General features: G+C 35.3%; 1 protein-coding gene across 1 annotated transcript in view; it reads right to left on the reverse strand.

Annotated features, from left to right (window-relative positions):
• The window catches only part of csmd3b (CUB and Sushi multiple domains 3b), a 1,051,207-nt gene that overhangs the window by 383,339 nt on the left and 641,681 nt on the right, over positions 1–26,187 (reverse strand). Inside the window, exons 25-27 of the mRNA XM_056479206.1 lie at positions 11,076–11,202; positions 6,060–6,262; positions 911–1,102 (exon numbers count right to left, since the gene is read on the reverse strand). Coding sequence (XP_056335181.1) covers positions 911–1,102; positions 6,060–6,262; positions 11,076–11,202 — 522 coding nt within the window. The remainder of the gene's footprint in view (positions 1–910; positions 1,103–6,059; positions 6,263–11,075; positions 11,203–26,187) is intronic.

A 26,187-nucleotide genomic window follows, 5' to 3' on the forward strand; every position in this document is an offset into this window, starting at 1 on the left:
GATAGTTCATCAGAAAAATCAACCTTCTGCCACTTTATACATGATCAACTAGAAGTCAAGTTATTATTGGTTGCTCTTACAACTGAGATCGACGACAAGATTTTTGTCAGGCAGTGTAATAAAAGTCAGTCATTAGAAACTACTGAAATTGGAGAAACATTATACAGGGGGCTTATAATTCAGGAGGGCTAATAATTCTGACTTCAACTGTATATGAGAATTAAAAGTACAGCAAGACAGAAGGGTTATTTAGAATATAAAAGAAAATCCAGCACTTTCCTGCTTTCAAAAACTGAGTCTCTCTCTCTCTCTCTCTTTTTTTTTTTAAAGGAAGAGACAATCTGTATCGGGTAATTTGATATTGGTTCATTTGCGCAGACTTTCATGTCATGAGATGATAAGGGATCTCAATGGCGTCGGCTCTCGGTTTGAGTGCGGCTCTTGAGGACGGGCTGATAAAAAATCATTCATTTTTAGAGGACTTTTTAGACACAAGTTCTGTTGTCGACATCTAGAGCAATATGTACCAATTAACCCGGCCTCTTAGATGTGTTCAAATCATGAATATGGATTATGAAAATGAGTCAAACAACGCTTCTAATATGAGGCTGTGTTTGAAACCAAACTTTACAAGACCTTCAAAATATGCATCGTGCTATTTTCACATTCACTTCATCAGTAAGACATTACTATATACAATTATACTATGGCTTTCTTAAATACATATAAACATGAAAAAATAAATTGTTTTAACAGTTTAATAAAATTCTTAGGGTTTAAACTTATCAGAAAAAACCCCACACAGATTTAAATGCAGTACAAGGGTTAAGTGTAGCAACAGTAAAGCCGTATTAACAAGCTATTATAACAGAACCATTGCATTTACTGAAATCCCATTGGACTCTCTTACCTATACAGACTGGAGGGCTGGGTTGCCAGTAGTAGCGGTTTTCCACCTGAATGCAGGTGATCTTCAGGTCTCCCTGCAGTTCATATCCAGGATCACACTGGAAGGTCACTGTGTCTCCAGGCTCTCGACCGTCTCCATTACGACTGCCGTTCATTGGGACTCCAGGATCCCTGCAGGCAGTGGCCACCGAACCTGCAACCACATCCAAACAATTAACTAAATTACACAATTAATTAAAGCAAGACACTGCAGGTGAAAATGTGTGAATTACATTGATTAGATTACAATTGCAAGTGTCCAAAAACATTTTTTATGTTATGTTTAAATATACAAATTCGGCATTGTTTTATGAAATATGCACAAATTTGCTTAAATGTCAAGAACTAAAATCTGAAGTCAGATTCAAAACAAAACAAAACAAAAAAATATCTTAGATAAATTTAGATTCAATTATTTGTTTGACATATTAGAGTTAAAGGTATTTTTTTAGCTGTGATTTGGGGAAATATTTTGGTAACATATCCCATTATGAAATCCTTCAGAATACAGATATGAATAAAACTGAAGTTTGTTGTATGTAAGAGCTGCCGAAGAGGCGATTTATAAGCAAGTACATTTAAAAATGAATATTATCCATTTCTCAGAGAATACAGATCATATATTTTGGTGCATTTAAACAAAACAGTTTTATTAAGCAGTTATATCCATTCAAATGAGAGTTTGGTTACCGAACATCTTTAGTAATAGAAAGATCATACATTCAAACTCAAATGAGTTATTAAAAACAGTACTACAAATTTCACAATTTCAACTAAATCTAATACACAGTTCAAGTGAAAATTATTCCCCCCCCCCCCCCCCTGTTTATTTTTTCCCCAATTTCTGTTGAACAGAGAATTAAACATATTTTCAAAACATAATAGTTTTAATTACTTATTTCTAATAACTGATTATTTTATCTTTGCCATGTTGACAGTAAATAATATTTGACTAGATATTTTTCAAGACACTTTTAAACAGCTTAAAGTGACATTTAAAGGCTAAACTAGGTTAATTAGGTTAACTAGGCAGGTTAGGGTAATTAGGCAAGTTATTGTATAATTATGGTGGCTTGAAAAGCCAGCATATTGTTATCTATCTTAAACTTATTATTCTTCTTCTTCTTCTTCTTCTTCTTCTGAGACTAATTTCTAAGTGTATCTCCTCCTAGGCCTTTCAAGCTACATACTTCAAACTTTCGTCAAACCTTCGAACTGGTCTGACTCGGGTTGCTATATCTTTTCTAACTGATCCGACCTTGGGTTTTCCGAAAAACGACCCAGAAAAATCCCAAAAGTCCCATTGACTTAACATTGGGTCAAACTTTGTGAGCTCATAACTCTGCATCAGACTGTCCTACAGACTTCTAACTGGACTCATTTAACTCAGTCTAGCCAGCAGCCAATAACTGATGTCTTTTTAACTTACTAGCCACTCCCTAGCAACCACTTACAGCACCCTAGCAACTGTCCCATAGACTTCCATTGTAAAAGACTCCCATTTACTTAACATTGGATCAACCTTTGTGAGCTCATAACTCTGCATCAGACTGTCCTACAGACTAGAGTCTGGCCTCATTCAACTCAGTCTAGCCAGCAGCCAATCACTGATTACCTTTAAACTTACTAGCCACTCCCTAGCAACCAATTTCAGCACCCTAGCAACTGTCCCAGAGACTGTGACTAGCTTTTCTAACACATGCTAACAGTTTAAACTTCCTACTGACATGCTAATCTTGCTAGAAAGGTGCTAGCAACACGATAGTGACATGCTAGTCATGCTAGTAACATGCTAATTCATGCTAGAATCATGCTAACAACATGCTAATTCATGCTAGAAACAAGCTGATTCATGCTAGAATCATGCTAGTAACATGCTAGTTACATGCTAATTAATGCTAGAATCATGCTAGTTACATGCTAATTCATGCTAGAAACATGCTAGTAACATGCTAATTCATGCTAGAATCATGCTAGTAACATGCTAATCCATGCTAGAATCATGCTAGTAACATGCTAATTCATGCTAGAATCATGGTAGTAACATGCTAATCCATGCTAGAATCATGCTAGTAACATGCTAATTCATGCTAGAATGATGCTAAAAACATGCTAATTCATGCTAGAATCATGCTAACAACATGCTAATTCATGCTAGAAACATGCTAGTAACATGCTAATTCATGCTAGAAACATGCTAGTTACATGCTAATTCATGCTAGAATCATGCTAGTAACATGCTAATTCATGCTAGAAACATGCTAGTAACATGCTAATTCATGCTAGAATCATGCTAGTTACATGCTAATCCATGCTAGAATCATGCTAGTAACATGCTAATTCATGCTAGAATCATGCTAGTAACATGCTAATTCATGCTAGAATCATGCTAGTAACATGCTAATTCATGCTAGAATCATGCTAATAACATGCTAATTCATGCTAGAATCATGCTAGTAACATGCTAATTCATGCTAGAAACATGCTAGTAACATGCTAATTCATGCTAGAATCATGCTAGTAACATGCTAGATCATGCTAGAAACATGCTAGTAACATGCTAATTCATGCTAGAATCATGCTAGTAATATGCTAATTCATGCTAGAATCATGCTAGTAACATGCTAATTCATGCTAGAAACATGCTAGTAACATGCTAATTCATGCTAGAATCATGCTAGTTACATGCTAATCCATGCTAGAATCATGCTAGTAACATGCTAATTCATGCTAGAATCATGCTAGTAACATGCTAATTCATGCTAGAATCATGCTAGTAACATGCTAGAATCATGCTAATAACATGCTAATTCATGCTAGAATCATGCTAGTAACATGCTAATTCATGCTAGAAACATGCTAGTAACATGCTAATTCATGCTAGAATCATGCTAGTAACATGCTAATTCATGCTAGAATCATGCTAATAACATGCTAATTCATGCTAGAAACATGCTAATTCATGCTAGAAGCATGCTAATAACATGCTAAATCATGCTAGAAACATGCTAGTAACATGCTAATTCATGCTAGAAACATGCTAGTAACATGCTAATTCATGCTAGAATCATGCTAGTAACATGCTAATTCATGCTAGAAACATGCTAGTAACATGCTAACTCATGCTAGAAACATGCTAGTAACATGCTAATTCATGCTAGAATCATGCTAATTCATGCTAGAAACATGCTAGTAACATGCTAATTCATGCTAGAATCATGCTAGTTACATGCTAATTTATGTTAGAATCATGCTAGTTACTTGCTAATTCAGGCTAGTAACATGCTAATTCAGACTCGGCTTTTCAAGCCACCATAAAGTTTGTCCTCAAACTTTAATATCTAGTTATGTTTATTTATTAAAATTGTATTCAATTTTCTTACCTAATATATTGAAGTATAAAAATATTTACACCATCTGTGAAGTTATTTGATTAAATTAGTTCCAGCTTTGGCTTTGTTACTGAATAATCGAATGTATATACACAATTATCGTATTGTATAGATTCCGATAGAAAACGTTCATTTGAAAAAGTGAGGAGTGCAGTCTGTGTATTCAGCCTGATCTCACAAGGAAACAGAACTATTTTATGTTTTGCCAGTTTAGTGCAAAATAATTACTAAGAGTTCAGGTTTTTAAATGGAGGCGTGGCACTAACACCCCCCCCCCCCTTCCCCCTTAACCTACTGTCATTAGAGGATGAGCAAATCGTACAAAATTTTACGAATGGGTTCGTACAAATTCATACATATTGGCCCCTAAATCAGAAAGATATGGATGCCTTTTGATGATTCAATTTTCCTTTTGAACATCGAAAAACAAAAAAACATTGTTTAATATTTGGTTTTGAAAATCAAACACAAAAATTTAAATACGAGGGATTTTTTGTTGTTGTTAAAAATAGATGACCAAAAAAAAAAAAAGTTTTTCAATATGTGTTTCTAAAAGGAAACCGAATGACTCCAAAAAAAAAAAAAAAAAAAACATGGACCAGGTGCACATAGGCCCAAATCCCAATTCAACCACTTAGCCCTTCCCCTCACCCCTAGTTTTGCTCATTCACGTGAAGGGGTAGGGGTGTCCCAATTCTATTTAGCTTGAAGGCATAGGGCTTGTGGGGAAGGGTTAGATACCCCTTAGAACTGAGATTTTTTCAGGACCACACTCGAAACTAAGGGGTGAGAAAATTTCCCAAAATACCCTAACTACATCGACAGCATGGCTGCACACGGAAGTCAGGAGATCCACAATTTTGTATTTTTCATCATTTATACGAATTCTTACATCAATCAAACACATTTAATACATTCATAACCGCATTTGTGTTTTACCGTCATGGTAAGAAAAAAAAACGTTACAATAAAAACCGCTAAATTTGGTTTTTATCCATAAATCTATCCAAAAAATATTTTTATCCAAAAATCTATAATCCATAATAACTATATAATCCATAATAACTCCTGTATAGCAGTCCCACAACATTCTGACACGCGATGACACTGGAATAACCTTTCAGAAAAGTCTAGTGGCTGTCAATGATCTTTTAACAGTGTCTGCTATAATGTTAATGTTGTTTTCGTGTGTTTACAGAGATGAATATGGCTATGGTGTAAAAACACAATACAGTTATAATCTTATTGCCACATTATATCGTTATGATAACATGATATATGGCTTCAGTGATTTCCTGAAGATAAATACCAAAAAATAATGCAACTGGAATAGCTACAGCTGCTGTTGATCTCATATGAAGCAAGAGATCGCAATGACACATGTGCAGGTGTAGTAGTGCTGTCCCATTTCTTAGGGGGAAATTTGGAAGCCCTTCCCCTTCACACTCTGCTTCAAGGGCCAAGGGGAAGGGGTACAAAAATAGAATTGGGATTGGGCCTTATTTATAATCTACTGTCACAAACTCATAAAGTATAAAAAACAAACAAAAAAAAAACACACTTAGGATTGCATTTTGGATGTTTTCGTTCAATTAGACAAAAAGACTAAAACAAAAAAGAACAAAATCACAACATGTAGAGGTCAATAAAATAAACTGTGATATTTCTCGCTATCAATCACACCCCGCAGGCCTCCAGATAAACAAGAAAGCAACTCACTGGAGAACTCGATGGCAAATCCAGACTTGCTGATGTAGAAGTCGGTCTCGAACTGGATGCTGACCATGTTGAGAGTGCTGTGGACGTTTTCGGGGAGCAGCGAGCCGCTAACCTCTCTCAGGGACATCTCATTTTCTGGAGGACCGTCCCAGACGCGCAAGATGTCATGAGAGGCTTCAGTGTCGAAGGCCAGAAACTGCAGGCTGTGGATGGAGGGAGAAACACACGTACTCTACATGTTTCTCCTCATACGAGACATGCTTCATTAGACACACAATGATTTGGAACAGACGAACGTCTGACACTGAACAGATGCGCTGCTTATTTTTATTCACAATGCACAGTAAACGGTACACTGAAACTAATGATTTTTGCTAACTTGCTGCAAACAGTTTATATAGGCTGAATTTAAACAAACAAATTAAATGTTGAACTTAATTTGTTTAAATTTAATTTGTTTGTTTCAATTCAGCCCATCTATGCAGTGGCGCTGTAGGTAGTGCTGTCGCCTCACTGCAAGAAAGTCGCTGATTTGAGCCTCGGCTGGGTGAGTTGTGTGTGGAGTTTGCATGTTCTCCCCGATTTTGCGTATGTTTCCTCCGGGTGCTCCGGTTTCCCCCACAGTCCAAACACATGCGCTATAGGTGGATTGGGTAAGCTAAAATTTTCCCTAGTGTATGAGTGTGAATGAGAGTGTATGGGTGTTTCCCAGTGATGGGTTGCAGCTGGAAGGGCTTCCGCCGTGTAAAACGTGCTGGATAAGTTGGCGGTTCATTCCGCTGTGGCGACCCCAGATTTATAAAGGGACTAAGCTGAAAAGAAAATGAATGAATGAATGACTCAAATATAGATTTATTATGTAACCACTAACCTTAAAAAAATTGTAAATCTAATTAATCAATTAGTATTCAGTGAAATTATATTTATATTAAAACATATAATAAATATAATGAAAAAAAAAAGATTTTCAACAAAAGGAAGCAACTTTAATGGTTTGGAGTAAATAGTGAGTCAATGTTTGGGTGAACTTTCCCACATAATCAATGATTTCTACTATTAAATATATAGTTTAACCAAAAATGTAAATCTACTCACTATGTAGTCATCATCAAGTAGTTTCAAACCTTTCTTTGTTCTTCCTTTGAATACTAAAACAGATATTTTGCAGAAAGCTGAAAACCTGTAACCATTTACTCCCATAGTAAAAAACAAAATAAATACTGTAAAGGTCAATGGTTACAGGCAGGGTTGGGCAAGCTGCTTGAAAAATGTAGTGAGCTAAGCTATTAGCTACTCTACTTTAAATGTAGCTTGACTACACTAAAAGCTACCCTCTGGGAATTCTAAGCTAAAAGCTACTTGACAAAAGTAGCTTAGCTATATTAAAGCCCTTTTTATTGCAATAAAAATAAATATTGTAATAAAAAATACATCTGAGCTGTTTTTGCTGTTTTCATTTCAAAAACGAGATATATGCAGAACTGCAGAGCCACACACGTTTCAGGCACACACAATCTAGCACACACGATTTAGGCAAACCATATATGGTAACTAACTAACTCCTTAGCATTATCGCCACCTATTGAATTTCACAAATATGGTTTCCCATTTCAGTCATTAGTATTATATCGTCACGATCATTTTAACATCTCTGCAGTTTCTGAACTCAAATTATGTAAATAAAAATTATTGGTTAAAGACACATATGACTTTATTCATGTGTCCACATACACAAAGAAAACATAATAGAGCGTCTAATTGTAGGATTAAGTGTAATAAACAAATTTTAGGATCTTAATATTATCATACTTGGTTAAAATAAGTTTGTTGTAAAATATAAAAAGCAAGCAATAATGTGTCACATTAAAATGAATTACTATAGTTAATCATAAACAATATATAATATAATTATAAACTGATTATCTTAACTGAATATCTGATTATAAACTACTATCTTTTACTAAACTGTCACAACTGTTATATTTATATAACTATATATATTTACTTCTTCTTCTTCTTATTATTATTATTATTTAATTAATTATTAATAGTTAATTTGTTTCTATAGCAAAATTTTGGTTTAAAACAATATTTTGCTTACTATAAATTACTACCGTATTTATTGTGGAAATCATTAATAAAAAAAGTTATTAGATAATTAAACAAATACACACTATTACATCGCTTGAGTAAAATATTAATATAGTGTTATACATTTATTAAATGTAAAAATATTTTTATTACATATAAAATGTACTATTGCCTATATTAACTTGCTATTATTTCCTTCATTATTATTATAAATGAATCCATTATGTAAATTAAACCTTTCCAATTTAGATCTTTCAGCAAGGCCAGCAAACGAGTATCTGCAATATTAACTCTGTCCGACAATAACGACTGATCATCTATGATGACTGATAGAAAACTGTTCAGTCTATATAATTGAATGACGATTGGAAACAACGTTCCCCCATTCGCCCGAATGAAACATGAGAAATAATTCAGTTATTTACTGCAATTATTATGCTGTACTAAACAGAAACAAGTTATAGCATATAACAGCAAAAAAATCCAATAAAACCAGCAGTTACACATTTAAAATACTATAGTAATGTACAGTAAAGGGAATTATTTAGGAATAAGCTTTATATTGTATATATATTTACTCCTCTTCATTAATGAATTACATTACATAATGTAGTATTATTAATAACTATCATGAACTAATAGTAATTACCATAGTATACATTAGTCTTTACTACAGTACACTATAAATATATAACTTCTCTCCCTCAGTCATCTTTCTATGAAGCCAATTTCTTGTGTTAGCCTAATTGGTTGGCGATATCCCTGACCAGGGGTGCGCTTCCCAAAACTATCGTTAGCCAACAAAGGTCGCAAGTTCCGTCGTTACAAGCATAGTTTGTTGATTCACTGACCAGATCGAGAGGTGGCAGTAACGCACCAAAAAATTTGTTGTCGACCACTGAAAAAACAGGAAGGAAGAAATCGTCATTCCTCACATAATATAGATTTACTTTAATCAGCTGGACATTGGCCTCACAGCTTCGTGAATGTCGGAGCCGTCACTTATTAATTTGCGATCGGTAGGTGTAGCTTGTGTTGATGCTACTGCGCTAATTGACTAAAAAATAGCTGCGGTACTGAAAAGTTATTTGATTTATAAAATAGCGACTCTACTGCCACGCTACTGAGAAATGTAGTTAAGCTAGTAGAGTCCCTAATCAGACATCCCAAGTGTCCCGGAAGTTCCAGGAGTCTCCCGCATATGCATCGGGACTCCTGGATGCCCGCAAACTAATGATAAGCTCCAAGAAATTGTGCGTCTCCCCTCCCCCGGTCCTCGAATACGTCGCGCCCTCCCCTTACTCCTGCAACCTCCAGCAAATCATCAATGTCTCACCCAGAAAGGACTTCTTCCAACTTGGGATGTCTGACTACTTGTAGCAATTCTACTGCCCAACCCTGGTTACAGGTTTTCAACATTTTTCCAAATATCTTGTTTTGGGTTCAACAGAAAAAAAACTCATGAAGGTTTAAACCAATTAAATGGAGAGTAAACGATGACAATTTACATTTTTGGGTACAACATTCCTTTAAAGGGCACCTAGGTTACCCCTTATTTAAGATTTAATATTAATATTATGGTTCTTCTGAGTGTGCCAGTCTGGGTTCAGTTCAAAACACAATTCACATTGTTTTATTATGTGTTAAAAAGGGTCATTTTGGGGGCGTGTCCACAGTTCGCTGATTTAGGGGTGTGTTGCTTCACATGAAAATTAGTTTCGACTTCCCGCCCAATTTAACAAGGGGGCGGAGCCAAGAGCTCCCCTGCTTTGTGTATGGCAACAGACAGGCAGACAGAGAGAAGCAACATGAGAGGACCAGCAGTTACAGACACAGACCAAGCAGAGACTACTGTTGAGGAATCAACATTCCTAATGTGCCAGAATGTGTCAGAGTGCTAGTAACAAAATCATTTGTGTCTTTGTATAGTTTTACAGCCAACTGTGTGCTAGTTTAAAGTTCCGAGCTTGTACACCGAGACTAATAACCATGCACACTGAATTAACTTTGACCGAGGCTATAACTAAAGGGCGTCACACACCAGATGCGCCGCTCAGAGCCGCGACACAGCACACCAGACGCGCACATTCGCATGTTATTTCAAATGAAACTATTCATATGGCGCACTGTGGCGCGGCAGACATATGAACAGTGTCCTGGGTCGTGGCTGGGCACCATGGACAGCCACCGACTTGCGGCGCCGGTGTGTGTACCCTGCTAGAAACCTATGTTTAGAATTCTAAAATGCATGGCGCTGCGCGTTGCCGAGCGGTGACTCTGGTGTGTGATCTGCTTAAGGCAAGTTCGTTATTTCCATTGGAGGGATGCGCACGCATTTTCCAGCTGCACCTGGTTAAGATGACAGGGAGCTTCTGTGACCGCAGGAAATGCATACGGCTGAAGTTTAAGGAAGACGCAATGAAAAGTACACATGCTTGCAAACCCACCTAAAAGTTACAAACAATGGCGCCGATGAGAGCGATTGTGTGGTGAATGTTGATCTTGTGTTATGCCCAATGAGCCTTACATCTAAAAATAGAGCAAGGGTGTTTCTTTGGTGACATTGCGTAGACTCACATGCTGAAAGTGGCGGACGTGAAACAACAAACTGAGGATATGTTAATGCACGCCTGTCAATCAATTTGGTGGGCGGAGGGACCGCAATCCTCCGTCAAGTTGCGGTTGATCTCAAAACCGCTCCAATTGGTCCACCGTTTTTATGTTGTTAAATTGAAAAATTGGGGTGAGTTTATATCACCCCAATATGACGGTCTATACACTATACCTACACACACGTCTGTCCAAACAGCTTGAAAAGTAGATTTTTACCCATAGGTGCCCTTTAAGACATGTTTTGTTTGATCTTGTGTGGTGTGACACTTTATAATGTCAGATTGATAGAAAGAAGCAAACGCTGATCCGCACCTGATGATGTTTCCTGAATCCACCTCCACCATCCACGTACAGCGCAGGTTATTGTCATACGGGAATGGATAACCTGGCGACAAAATGCGTCCTGAGGTCTCTCCTTTAAAACGACCACCGCATTCAGCTGGAGAAAGACAAAGGAGAAAATAGGAGATTGAGAAGAATGAAAGAGTGATGAGTTTTATCAGAAACAATCTTACTATAAAAAACTCAATCATTAGAGACATTGGCAAGTTTCTAGGCAGGGCCAGACAGACATTTTGATTTTATATATGTACACTACCGGTCAAAAGTGTGGGGTCAGTATGATTTCTAAATGTTTTAAAATAAGCTTCTCCAGCTCACCAAGGATGCATTTATTTAATCACAGATACCGTACACATTGTAAAATTGGGAAATGTTATTGCACTATAAAATAACAGTTCAAAAGTAGTTTATCATCTAATTTAATAATGTATTCCAGTTATTTTTTAAGAGGAATTTTCAGCTTCATTACTCCAGTCTTCAGAGTCACATGAACCTTCAGAAATCACTTTAATATTAAATTTTATTATTATTATTATTATTATTATTATTATTATGGTTGTAGCCGTATATTTGTTGCAGGTTTTTTTGCCTCCCCTTCTCTCTCTTTCTCTCTCTCTCTCTCTCTCTCGCTTTCTCCCTGCCTGTCATTTCTGATAGGTCCGCCTTCGCGATAGCTGATTGGTCAAGAGACCGGTGTATCATCATTGGGCAATGTGGCGCGGTCATAAAAAAAGGACGCCAGGAAGAGCGGGGGAGAGCACTTTTTCTTTGATCTCGATTTTTGTGTGTTTTGCTGACATGATTATGATTTTCGTTGTTTTTGCTTAACTTAAATTGTTTTGCATTACGTTTGGGAATTTTGTGATTTTTGTACATTTTTATTTCGTTTGATTTGTTTGTTACTTTTTGGCTCAGCTCTTTCCTGTCATATTGAGCTATATCTCATCGAGTTCACTCTTTTCTCAGAGTAAGGTGGATAGGGAAGAGGTCGTGTGACTTCCAATTTGCAAACATGTAGGAAATGTACAGTTAAAAACATCAGGTAAGAGGTTAATGTCTTTGTTTTTATTTTATTCTACAGTTGAGTTTAGGGAAGAATACGGAGGTAAGGGGTTATTGATGAGTTAGAATTGATTTGTTATATTTCTTTCTTTTGTTTGGCTTCACTTTCGTCCCCTTACTCTTGAGTTGAACTAATTTTTGTTTGATCTTACTACTTTATTACATTCTTTTTATTATTGTAAATATTGTTAAATGTTATTCCTTTTACCCTAGACTAACATCAAAGAGGTTGTAACATTTAACATTATTATTATAATAATTATTATAATTATTATTAATGGTAATAGTAATAAATTTTGTAATAATTTCATTTAAATCTACATACAATAAGAAAGCAGTTAATTAATTTTTATCAATATTTAACAAATTAACAATTTCTTTACATTAATAAATGCCGCCTTGATGAATAGAACGATTTTCTTTAAAAAGCAAAATGACACTAAACTTTTGAGCGGTAGTGTACAGTATACAGTTAAAGTCAGAATTATTAGCCTCCTTTTGTATTTTTATTATTATTTTTTTTATATTTCCCAAATTATGTTTAACAGAGAAAGGAAATTTTGATAATAATAGTCTGATAATATTTTTTCTTCTGGAGAAAGTCTTATTTGTTTCATTTCAGCTTGAATAAAAGCATTTTTAATAAAAAAATAAATCATTTCAAGGTCAAAATTAAGGTATATATTTTATCCTATAGTCTACAGAACAAACCATTGTTATAGTTGCCTAACTACCCTAACCTGCCTAGTTAACTTATTAACTTAGTTAAGCCTTTAAATATCAATTTAAGCTGTAAAGAAGTGTCAAATATTATTTACTGTCATCAGGGCAAAGATAAAAAAAATCAGTTATTAGAAATGAGTTATTAAAACTATTATGTTTAATAATGTGAAAAAAAAATCTTCCCTCCGTTAAACAGAAATTGGGGCAAAAAAAATAAACGAGGGTGGAGCTTGGGCAAATAATTCAGGGGGACTAATAATTCTGACTTCAACTGTAAATATAAAAATAAATTTGCAGATCTTTGTGGAATGATTTTAGAAGTATAGTAACAATAAATTAAATAATAAATAATACATTTTAAACTATTATTTACTACGCAAATCCAATTAGATCCACTTATCCACTTGGTAACTATACTTAAAAACAGAAAATATTACTTTACACATTGTATTGTAAATAAACCATATAAACATTTGCATTATAGTCAATAATATCACTGAAATTAAAATAAAAATGGAATGACTATTTATTTACATGCATTTACATAAGTAAATAAACAAATTCAATGATGGGCTAAACGCATCTGTAAAAATATGTATATTTCTGCACACACAGATTCCGCATAGGCCTAGTTATGGGGTTGATTACCAGGAAAAAAAAGCGGAAACTGATCAAATGTACTGTAAGTTGCTTTGGATGAAAGCATCTGCTAAATGCAAAAAAGAAAGTCAGTGCATATTTACTATATAACTTATATAAAATACTTGTATAAAAAACATTTTAAAAAACTGGAGATTGAGAAGAATGAAAGAGTTATGAGTTTTTCTGCATACTCTCGCACTTGCATAAACACATCGCAGCGCCTGAAGATTTGCAGACGAGAGCTGAAATAATTAGTTGAGCCTACAAAACAAGCCGAACACGAGGAAAGCGGTCCGAGAATGAAAAGCTGTGTTAAACGCACTGTAAGATCAATGAGGTTTTCAGACATCTGAATGCAGGACGAGAACGCTTCTTTTATTCAGAAGTAAATGTTAAATGTAAAAACAAAGAGGAAAGTAATTGAGCTTTGGGCTGTGAGAAGAGTTTTGTGATGATGGTCGATAGATATTGATATCGCTTTCAAATGCAGTCAGTTAACGTCAACAATGAGTCCCGTATTGAGGCTCTGCAGAACTGTGAAGAAGAAAAAATACCATTAAGCTAAACACTTATTTAACCCTAAATAAAACCTGAAGAATTAAGCTGAATTTCTGCTCTGCAAAACACTTTTTACTAAAATATCCAAACCTATAGGCAGCTTCTTTATATTGTGACATACAACACAATCTCACAGTCATTCGTAACTTTTTGATGTAGTTGGCTAATATATGTATGTATATATATATATATATATATATATATATATATATATATATATATATATATATATATATATATATATATATATATATACATATGTATATATACACATGTAATATTTATCAAGTATAAGAGTTTCTTTAACATTTCTTATAAAGAGATGAGATATGTTGTTTAAATATTTTTGTTTTTGACTATTAAACTATTTGCCTTAGTGATGTTGGTAAATTAAAATAAAGTGGTTAAAAAATCCTAATATTTCTAAATGTATTGTTAAAAAAAATATTCAATAATTATCGGTCTCGAATGATATGAAACATGATATCATGATAATTTATTTTGCAATATCGTCCCGGCCTAAATATTTAAAAATGTCAATTTCCTTGACTTTTCTAAATTAAGTGAATTTATATGTAAACTAATTTCGAGAGGATCACGTGCTTATGATTGCTTGCGGCCGGTCCCGCATTATTCAATTTATGATTCACCAATCAAATGATTAAATTACTATAAAAATACTATAAATTACTATAAATACCCTAAGTTCCATATAACAGACATCTTTGTTTTGAAGAATGCCCCCTTCCACCCCTACTTTTCCTCCTTTCCTAGATGCACAGTGGCCCAGTGGTTAGCACTGTTGCCTCACAGCAAGAATGTCACTGGTTCTAGACCTCACCAAGCCTGCTGACATTTCTGTGCGGAGTTTACAAATTCTCCCCGTGCTCATGAGGGTTCCCCTGGGTCCCCCGGTTTCCTACCACCATCCGAAAATATGTCACTTAAGTTAAAGACTAATCTAAATCAGCACCATAGACGTGCTCCTAGTAAGTAGTTATCTCTTAAGAGCAATCACTGTCTGTTCATTAGCTACTACAGCAGGGGAGTTCTCGAGATCTACCTGAGCTCAAACACCCCCCAAACGAGAGAGAGCCCCGAGCTCGAGGATCTTATGAGCTCAGGGCTCTCTCCCGGGACAGCATGCCAAACAAGCTTTATAACCAATCATCAGCTAAGTGTGAACCGTTGAATCAATTTAAATGTTGTATTTAATGCAGGCACCAATAACTGGGAGACAATTTGAAAAAAAGAGTTTAACTTCTACCAGTTCACAGGGTCAAAAGTGGCCACAGTTAAAGATGCACCAAGTACAAGCGTCTCTGACTGAATCCCCTGAATTCCTCCTATCTCTCCTTCAGATCCTCTATCAGCAGTGAAGGTGATTTGTCAGCTTCAAGTCAGAGCATCAATCAAACCAAACAAATGAGCCTGACGTCCATTCTGATGCCTCCTGATGGCGTTCAGACCTGCCACTTTAGCCCTCTGCACTCGCTTCATTATTACTCGGCTTTCACAAGCACTTTATTAAGAAATTTTAATTGCAGGCACTCTCAGTTCCCCTCGGACCCCTTCTCTATCTTCCCCAATCCTGTCTCTCCCTCTTGTAAAAAAAAAGAAAGTTTCGAGAGACATGCACCGTTTCTTAATGATTCCCTTTTCAGCAATTCCTGTCAGTGAGCCTCATTTGCATAAACCATCTACATGACAAACAATGGACGCACAGCTCAATGAAGCCTGAATAACAGGGTTCAGATTGCGACTTGATTAATCTGAACATTAGAGTGTTTTTAGACATCCAGAATAGAGGCGTCTTACAAACCAGGCCTCGCGCTAAACCAACATCCACCCGTGTTCGTCGCTCATCAGAATGCGGCTCAATCACGTGTCATTGGACGGTCAGGAGCACTCAATCAATTCCGATTGGCTGTGAATATCAGCACAGGAAGATTAGGAGCTGACGGAAGTCTTGGTTACGTGCACAACATCAGCGGTGGTTGTGTTTAAGACGAAGTGAGTCGAGGAAAAATGCTGATTTGGCATTACATTTGGAAAGATTCCTCTGCTGAATGCAACGTGTGAACTTGAATGAAAAATAGAGAACAGTTATTATGTATAGCAGTTATACAACAGCAAAGTCATGTAAAAAAAATTGATTTTGGGAGTATAGTAACTATGAACGCTACATAATCACCATTTCGCTTTACGTATTTAAGGCTTGCAATGTAAATCCATTTAGATCCACTTGTTGGGTAAAGAAAGAAAGTCTCATATAATAATTTAGCTTAGAGACAGAAAATATTACTTTACGCATTATAAATAAATCATATAAACACATTTGCATTAAAGTCAATAATATAATCGAAATCAACATAAAAATGGAATATTAGTGGGCAAAAAAAATCTGTAGACCAACCGGGTGCAAATGCAAGCTTAGCTGTATGCTTTCCTGTAATGTAATGTGTATTTACAAGGCCATGCACTCAAAGGGCTTCACAATCATGAGGGGGGTCTATTCATACCATAGACTGTAAAATATATGGACGGAGTATCCGTGACGTCACCCATAGGTTTCTGAAGAGCGCAAAAGAAGCCACAAGTAGGCGCGGCCAACCGTCGCCATTTTGTTCGCGCGTCATCGCACCCACGGCGGGATACCAAAAAAGGGCAAAGAGGCGGAGAGTGGGCGGAGCTACAGACACCTTCTGGCACTTTGCTTAGACCTGGCAGACAGACTTTACTTTGGGAGAAACGCTTGATACTTCATTACCTGCGGCTCGTTTGTGTTCTGACCACATGTGCTTGGCTGTACACTATATCAATAAAGTGTTTAGACTTTCAAAAACACTGTTGTAATACACTGAGCCACTAAACATTGCTCTTATGACGTTTTTCTACAGGAGGTAAACACGAATTACTTCCAAACACTTCAGATATAGTGTGTGTTAGTAAATGCAAGACTATTGATGAACTCCAGCATAACACTGTATGATAACGCTTCAGATGACTGTTCTAGAGCCTACAGCTACTCAATCTGTCACATTCTGGAGTGCTTTACGGGTCTAAAGAAAAATATTAATGATAAATGATACTAAATAAGACCAATGCATTTATAGAGATGGTATACAAGTATATAACTTTACTCACCAGGGAAACGGAGGCCACGTGAACGGTTTGTGAGCACAATTAAGTGCACACAGCATCCCATATCATCTGATAATTGTAAGAAATAAGTCCAAAAGGCAGCTGACTGTGTAAAGCCACATAAAACAAAACAAAAATACGATGAACATGCCGAGATCAGTGGCTAAGCTGCCGGATTCAGCTGAGGTGAAGTGACGGCGACCAGCGAGACCTAGCTGTCACTCAAGTGGCCACGCCCTTAATTATGCAAACTTAATATAACCTAATATAAAGGAAATGGATGAGTTATAAAAAAATTCACCCCCCTCACAGTTGTCATGGAGGGTAATAATAGCTATATGAACCAAAATCGTTCTTTGTACCAGGCTGTAAACACCTTTTTTTTCTGCTGTAAAGTTGGCCATTCTAACAGTGGGCTCAATTGCAATTTGCTCTATTATGGAGCCAGGACTAGCGGAATTTTGATGAATTGCAGTTTCAGTTACTTCCGTATTGGCTTCCCGAGGGAGAGCGGGAGGTTGCCGCTTGATTCATACCCCCACCAGTGTGCAGCATCTACTTGGATGATGCGACGGCAGCCGCAGGACAACTGCACCAGTGCGCTCACCACACAACAGCTATAGGGGGAGTGGAGAGACAGTGATACAGCCAATTCAGTGGATGGAGATGAGTGGGAGGCCATGGTGAGTAGGGCAGATTGAGGGAATTTGGCCAGGACATCAGGGTTACAACACTACTTTTTACGAGAAGTGCCATGGGATTTATAATGACCACAGAGAGTCAGGACCTTGGTTTAACATCTCATCCGAAAGACCAATGAGTCTTTTCGTGCATTCTAAGTACATTGAACTTATTTTTTTGGATGTACACTGTTTTTTCTAAAATATTGAGAACATTTCACTAATAAAATTGGGATATAAATTTCACTTCTTTTGTAAGTAAAACGGTGCAGATTTTATGGTTGATTTGAGAAATTAAAACTGCAAATAAAACTGCAAATAAAAAAAGGTGTTATTTTTCTCAACACTGGCGTTCCAGGATTAATAAATAAATACATATACTATAATAATGAATAATTCCTTACATTTATTTAGCGCTTTTCTGGACACTCAAAGCGCTTTACACATTGGGGGGAATCTCATCATCCACCATCAGTGTGCAGCATCTACCTGGTTAACATGACAGCAGCCATGTTGCGCCAGACCGCCCAGCTGATTGGTGGAGAGGAGACAGAGTGATGAAGCCAATTATGATATGGGGATGGGGATGGAGTCCATGATAGACGGAGGCCAGTTGGAAAATTTGGCCAGGATGCCGGGGTTAAACCCCTACTCTTTTTTCTTCCTAAGATTTTTAATGTCCACAGAATCTTGGTTTAACGTCTCATCCAAAAGACGGAGCTCACAGAGTTCTCTCTATACTGGAGAGGTAGGACTCACACAGATCACAGGTTGAGCACTTCCATCTGGCCTCACTAACACCACTTCCAACAGCAACCTAGCATTCTCATGTGGTCTCCCGTCCAGGTACTGACCAAGCGCTGCCCTGCTTGGCTTCAGTGGGGAAACATGTGAGAGTTGGAGAGAGGTAGCTGTCGGCTGACAGAGAATTACAGATTACAGAATACATTATCTGTAATCATCTATTAATTAGCTATATTGTCATTGCTTTATAATTAGTGCTGCATGGCAGATTAATCACATCCAAAATAAAAGTCTCTTTTGGCATCATTTTTGTGTGTGTTTTACATATATACATGTATGATGTATATGTGATACAAATACATAGAACAAAATTACACAAAACATTTTTGTTACAAAGATATTTAAATGTATGTATAATTTACATCATACACACTACCGGTCAAAAGTGTGGGGTCAGTATGATTTTTAAAAATAAGCTTCTCCAGCTCACCAAGGATGCATTTATTTTATAAAAATACAGTACACATTGTAAAATTGGGAAATGTTATTGCACTATAAAATAATTGTTCAAAAGTAGTTTATCATTTAATTTAATCATTTATTCCAGTGATTTTAATGATAAATTTTTAGCTTCATTTTCTCCAGTCTTCAGAGTCACAAGATCCTTCAGAAATCACTCTAAACATTTTAATAATGATAACAACAACAACAACAACAACAACAACAATAATAATAATAATAAATATTATTATTATATTATTATCATTATCATTATCATTACCATTATCATCATTATCCTCATTATCATTATTATTATTATTATTATTATTATTATCATTATTATCGTCATCATCATCATCATTAATATTATTATCATTATTATTATTGCTGTTATTATTATTATTATTATTATTATTAATATTATCACTATTATTATTATTGCTGTTATTATTATTATTATTATTATTATTATTATTATTATTATTATTATTACTGTTATTATTAGTATTATTAATATTATTATTATTATTATCACTATTATTATTATTATTATTATTTTATTATTATTATTAATATTATTTTACTATTATTATTATTATTATTATTATTATTATTATTATCACTATTATTATTATTGCTGTTATTATTATTATTATTATTACTGTTATTATTATTATTATTGTTATTATTATTATTATTACTATTATTATTATTATTATTGCTGTTATTATTATTATTATTATTATTATTATTAATATTGCTGTTATTATTATTATTATTATTATTAATAATATTATTACTATTATTATTATTATTATTATTATTATTATTATTATCATTATTACCACTATTATTATTATTATTATTATTATTATTATTATTATTGTGATTGTTATTATTATTATTATCACTATTATTATTATTATTGTGATTATTATTATTATTATCACTATTATTATCATTGCTGTTATTATTATAATCGGTAGTGTACATTTATATTTTACATCTAAATAAAAACAAACATTTTCTCAAATATATGCAAGAATGTGTGAATTTATATAAACATAATAAATAAACACAGTATACACACACACACAAACACACATGCGCACGCTCACAAACACACACACACACACACACACACATAGTATGTAAGAAAAAGAAAACTTTTATTTGGCATGCGATTAATCGTGATTAGCACTATTTATTTTATTTGAAAACTATTATTCATTCATTACTTTTCCTTCAGCTTAGTCCCTGATAATCAGAGGTCACCACAGTGGAATGAACCAACTATTCCAGCATATTTTTTAACGCAGCTAATGCCCCTTCCAGCTGCAACCCAGTACTGGGAAACACCCATACACACGTATTCACATACACACTCATACACTATGAGTAGCAATTTAGTTTATTCTTTTCCCCTATAGCACATGTGTTTGGACTGTGGGGGAAACCGGAGCACCCATAGGAAACCCACGCCAACACGGGGAGTACGTGCAAACTCCACACAGAAATGAAAATGACCTAGCCGGCACTTTCTTGCTTTGACGCCACAGTGCTAAACACTGAACCAGTATTCCACCCCACTATTTATATTATATGAATGTTAATTCAAATTTCCAAGTATGAAATCAATAAAAGTGTATTATTGTATTATTTTTCGGACAGGATTGTCACAGTCAGAAGCGCTCGATCACCCCTGATTGGCTGTGAAATCAGTGCAGGAAGATTGCGAGTCGAAAATGCTGATTTGGCACAGCAGCGCTGGAGGTTCTTCTGCAGAAATTGGTGAACGTTTCATTCACCCGTGGACTTGAATGACGAAAAAATATGAAAAATAGTTAAATATTTGATCTGTAATAAAAAAAAAGCAATGGCAAAAAGCACACGCCTTCTCCACTATTTTGATATATCTCACTTTCGCTAAAGGTCACATCAAATGACCTGCATATTTGGCCTGTCAAAGAAAGTGAAATATCCTCCACATTATTAAGCATCTATTATTAATGCGGGCTGGAAAATATCAGCCTGAAACTTCGTGAGGCTGATTAGTATTTCCGTCCATTCGTTCGGCCGTATAGAAATGAGTCAAATATACGCTCTGCGTTTAAGTCTTTGTGTTTTATCTATCTGGCCTCGCCGTTTGGAAGCAATTTGGACGAGCGCTTTGAGTCTAATCAGACCTCATTAAAGCTAAATCTAATAGTGAGCAAATCTGATCTGGGGTCAGTAGACATACCAATATCCAACTCATCGGAGGCTAAATCCCCATAATCACCATTCATCAGGAAAATGAAGGAAGTAATAGCGGCACGTCGTCCTATCTCCACCCGCCTGATGAAGAATCATCATCTGGGGCTCAAGCGGGACCCCCTGCATCAGCTACTATATTAACAACCCGCACCATTAGACACTGATGAGGTGAGGGGCTTCACCACTCATACGTTTCTCAAACATTTGCCTTTCAACCAAAAAAAAAAAAGTGTATGGCTGTTTTAAGAGCTGAGTATGAGAAATACAGAAGATAATTGTTATTAATAGCTGAGAGCAACAGTTATGATAAGCACAGTGCTGGAATGATGCATACTTGACAATACTGTTAACAATGTTAATATGTAGTTTCTATGACAACAGAACATGCACTAATAGGATGTTAAAGAGTCGTTATTTATAATAAAAAAGGTGATTCAGAAGTTCATGAGTTGCATCTACATACAGCTATGGAAATAAATAGTAAACATCAAGCTTCTTTAGATTTACTGGGTTTATTAGGTTTGGGTGTGAATTAAATGTTCATTTACTCTACAAAGGTCTGTCTTACAAATTAAACAAAACAAAACAAAAAGGTAACACTTTATTTTGATGCTCCATTTGAGTATTAGCAGACTGTCTGCTTAATATCTGCTGATACTGCTCCTTTAACAGACATTTGACTGACTATAAGAAACTTTGCAGGTACATGTCAACTTACACCAACCCTAACCCAACCTAACAGTCTACTTATAATCTAATGAGAATTAGTTGACATGCAGATGCAATGTAACAAACAGACCATCAAAATAAAGTGTGACCAACAACAATAAAAGATAGTTGGTGTATTTTTATTTTATTTTAGGAGAATGAAAATTGACGTATTTTTCTTCTACGTCTGTTCTGCATCTACATACAGTATGGGGAAAATAAACAAATTTAACAAAATCACAGTTTCTTTATATTTATTAGGTTTGGGTGTGAGTTTAATGGCTTTAAAGGTCAGATACATTTCTTACAAGTTTAATACTTGTGTGTGTATGTATATATATATATATATATATATATATATAACATTATTATTATTAATAATTAGTATTTTGACATTAAGGGCCTTAACATACACCCGTCGCAATAAGGCCCAAGACGAGTTTGGTGCAATTTGTTGCTATTTTCAGACCAGCGCAACCCTAATTTTCATGTTTTGTGCCACGTTGTTTGAATAGCAAATCCATTTGCGCCACTGTGTGGACTCATGGGTGTGCTGGTCTAAAAAGGAGTTGTGTTATGGCGCATTGTTTGTGCGTTGCTATTTTGAGGAATCGCGCCATTGACCAGCTGAAAGACAGCTAATACACAAATATCTTTACATATGAACAAAATTAAAGGATAAAAATATTACAAAAAATTACTATTTTCTACATAAATATAAAAACCACTGCCTTCATGCATTCTTCACCTCTTTTTTCAGTTTATCAATTCAGTTTATTCATGGCAATTTGCACTTGTATAATGTTATTATTGTTAGCAGTATTATTTATTATCTGCATATTTATATTTGTTTGAATAAAAACAAGTTTAAATTTGTCCACTTGTCGGGTTTTGGAGACGTCTGCATCCCCATATGGGGCATAAGAACGTGATGTGTGTATGGAAATAACTCTATAATACATTATTATTGTTTATTTATTTGTTTGCTGGAAATTAGAACTAAATTTAGAAATAGATTTGAAACAAATCTTTGTGCTTAACAAACTAAATTAAACGTGTAGACTAATGAATGTCTTCAGTGCGTACACTTTCCTTATCCACCAAAGTAAAGGAGTAAAGTAAAGAGTAAAAGTAAAGAGGAAGTAAAAAGGCTCGTTCTTTATTTTCGCGCTGCAGATGCTCTTTTTAACTGTTCTCTCGCTAGTGAAGTGTTCAGTTTTTACACTTATAAAGTCTACCATGTAAATAGCAAATGCGACAGGGTGAAATAAATCTGACTCTTAAGCAGGTCGTACACCAAAAGCACCGCTGGGCGGCGCGCCACACAGCGCCACGCAGCGCCATACATTTCAGAATTCTAAACATAGGTTTCTATCAGGGTACACACACCGGCGCCGCAAGTCGGCGGCTGTCCGCGGCGCCCAGCCATGACTCAGGACATTTCTCTGCCGCGCCATCTGATTAGTTTCATGTTAAATATCATGCGAATGTCCGCGTCTGGTGTGTGACACTTTTAACTGTCATGTGCGCACTGTGTTGCGGCGCCGAGTGGCGCTTCCGGTGTGCGACCTGCTTTAAAGGGAATGGGAGATTAGACTCAGATTGGTTTAATGCACGTTATGCTCAAAACATACCCATAATATATTAAGAGAATAAGCTCAACCCTGTTAGACCATGCGCCGGGGCGCAGAGCATATTTTTCCATCCTTAAAATAGCAAAAGTGAATTTGGTCACGTCCTTAATGCTTTTGCGCTTTAGACTTTGTGCTTAGATCGTTAAAATAGAGCCCTTAGTGTTTTTATTTTTTATTTTAAAAGAATGACAACTGAGTTTTTTTTTTTTTTTTTTTGAAAATAAGTTATTCTACCAAACCTTCTTTTCTAATAATTTTTTTTTTTTATTTACTGAAAAAAAAACTCTAAATGACAATATTTATATTGGGAAATCTGGAAGAAAAAAACTATTTAAGTATTAAGTACATACAAACACATACATACGCACATATTTTAAAATGCTATCTTTTATTATTTGCCCAATGATCACAATTTTTGAATAGTAACGTTCATTTTGATAGAATCTGCATCAAATTAAACCTGCAAACATGATTTTATTTATACAGCAAATATTTTAAGTGCAAGTAAAGTGTTTTATCCTTCGAGTGCAACATAATATTTCATAAATCAGTATACAGCACAACCTGGAAACATTTGCACCATCCACAATATACGATTTCTAAAGCTAAATCAAGCTCAGGCTGTGAACGAATAGACTATATTGTACTGAGTCAGCTTTAAAGGTTATTTCTAATGATCCTTTGTAATATATATGTTCTTTCATTTTGTATGCACAGTACTGGTAAGTGCATAAGGCATTATTAAATTCATAGCCGCCTACATGGTGGAGACAGCGTGGTGCATTTACATTAGTCTATAATTGCAAATTCATAATGAATAATAGATTATTATTAAAGTTAATATAAGCTTTGATAAAAAATATGGATATTTATTTGAAAAGAGCTTCACAGACGGACAGCCTCAATTAACAGTTCATTCTTTTATCTTATTTCCCCCCTTTTCAAGTCTTTCAAGTCATTTTAAAGCAGCATTTTTTTATATATAAAATATATATTTAGAAAATATTTAGCATTGGATATATACACTGCCTGACAAAAGTCTTGTCGTCAATCCCACTTGTAAGAGCAAGAAATAATAACTTGACTTCTAGTTGATCAATTGGAAAAATAGCAGAAGGTCGATTTTTCTGATGAATTATCTGTTGAACTGCATCCCAATCATCACAAATACTGCAGAAGACCTATTGACAGCCACATGGACGCAAGAGTCTCCCAGATATCAGTCAAGTTTGGTGAAGGAAAAAAATCATGGTTTGGGGTTACATTCAGTATGGGGGTGTGCGGGAGATCTGCAGAGTGGATGGCAACATCAACAGCCTGAGGTATCAAGACATTTGTGCTGCCCATTACATTACAAATTACAGGAGAGGGCAAATTCTTCAGCAGGATAGCGCTCCTCATACTTCAGCCTCCACATCAAAGCTCCTGAAAGCGAAGAAGGTCAAGGTGCTCCAGGATTGGCCAACCCAGTCACAAGATATGAACATTATTGAGCATGTCTGGGGGTAAGATGGAGGAGGAATTGAAGAAGAATCCAGATAATCTTGATGAACTCTGGGAGTCCTGCAAGAACGCTTTCTCTGCCATTCCAGATGACTTTGTTAATAAGTGATTTGAGTCATTGCAGAGATGTATGGTTGCAGTCCTCCAAGCTCATGGGAGTCAGACACAATATTCATTCTGTTTCTGTCAGGTAGTGTATATATTTAAAATGTTTATTTATTGTCTTTTGAAATCTTTATATTTTTGCCACTATTGTTTAAACCACTAGATTTTACACACTTGCCAGTTTTTAGTCATTAAAAGTACATTTTATTACACATATAGGGCCCTATCATACACCCGACGCATTTGTTGTTCGCTAGTTTCAGCTTGACGCAAGTATCGTTTTGACATCTTGAGCCATGCTGTTTAAATAGCAAATGCATTTGCGCTGCTGTGCGCCCATAGGCATTCTTGTCTAAAAAATGAGGTATGTTGAGGTGCATTGCTGGTGCGTTGCTATTTTGAGAAACTTAAATAGACGGTTCAATAGACCAGAGCAAATCAGGTCTATAGTCCAGCGCAGAGTGCGTTAGTTGTGCGCCTCACTTACACATTGCTTAATACACACAGGATGTACAGCAATACGCAAATATCTTTACAAATGAAAAAGAATTAAAATATTAAGGACATATATAGGAAATAATAAGGATATATATAGGATATAAATATAAAGGATTAAAATATTACAAAAAATATTATTTTCTATCCTACATAAATATAAAAACCATACTTTCATGCCTTCTTAATCTCTGGGAGCTTTTTCAGTTTATTCATAACAATTTGCTTTTGTATAATGTTATTATTATTAGCAGTATTATATATTTTATGCATATTTATATTTGTGTTATTAAAAACAAGCTTAGATTTGTCCACCTGTCAGGTTTT

Source organism: Danio aesculapii, chromosome 19 (assembly GCF_903798145.1).
Source record: "Danio aesculapii chromosome 19, fDanAes4.1, whole genome shotgun sequence".
NCBI classification, from domain to species: domain Eukaryota; kingdom Metazoa; phylum Chordata; class Actinopteri; order Cypriniformes; family Danionidae; genus Danio; species Danio aesculapii.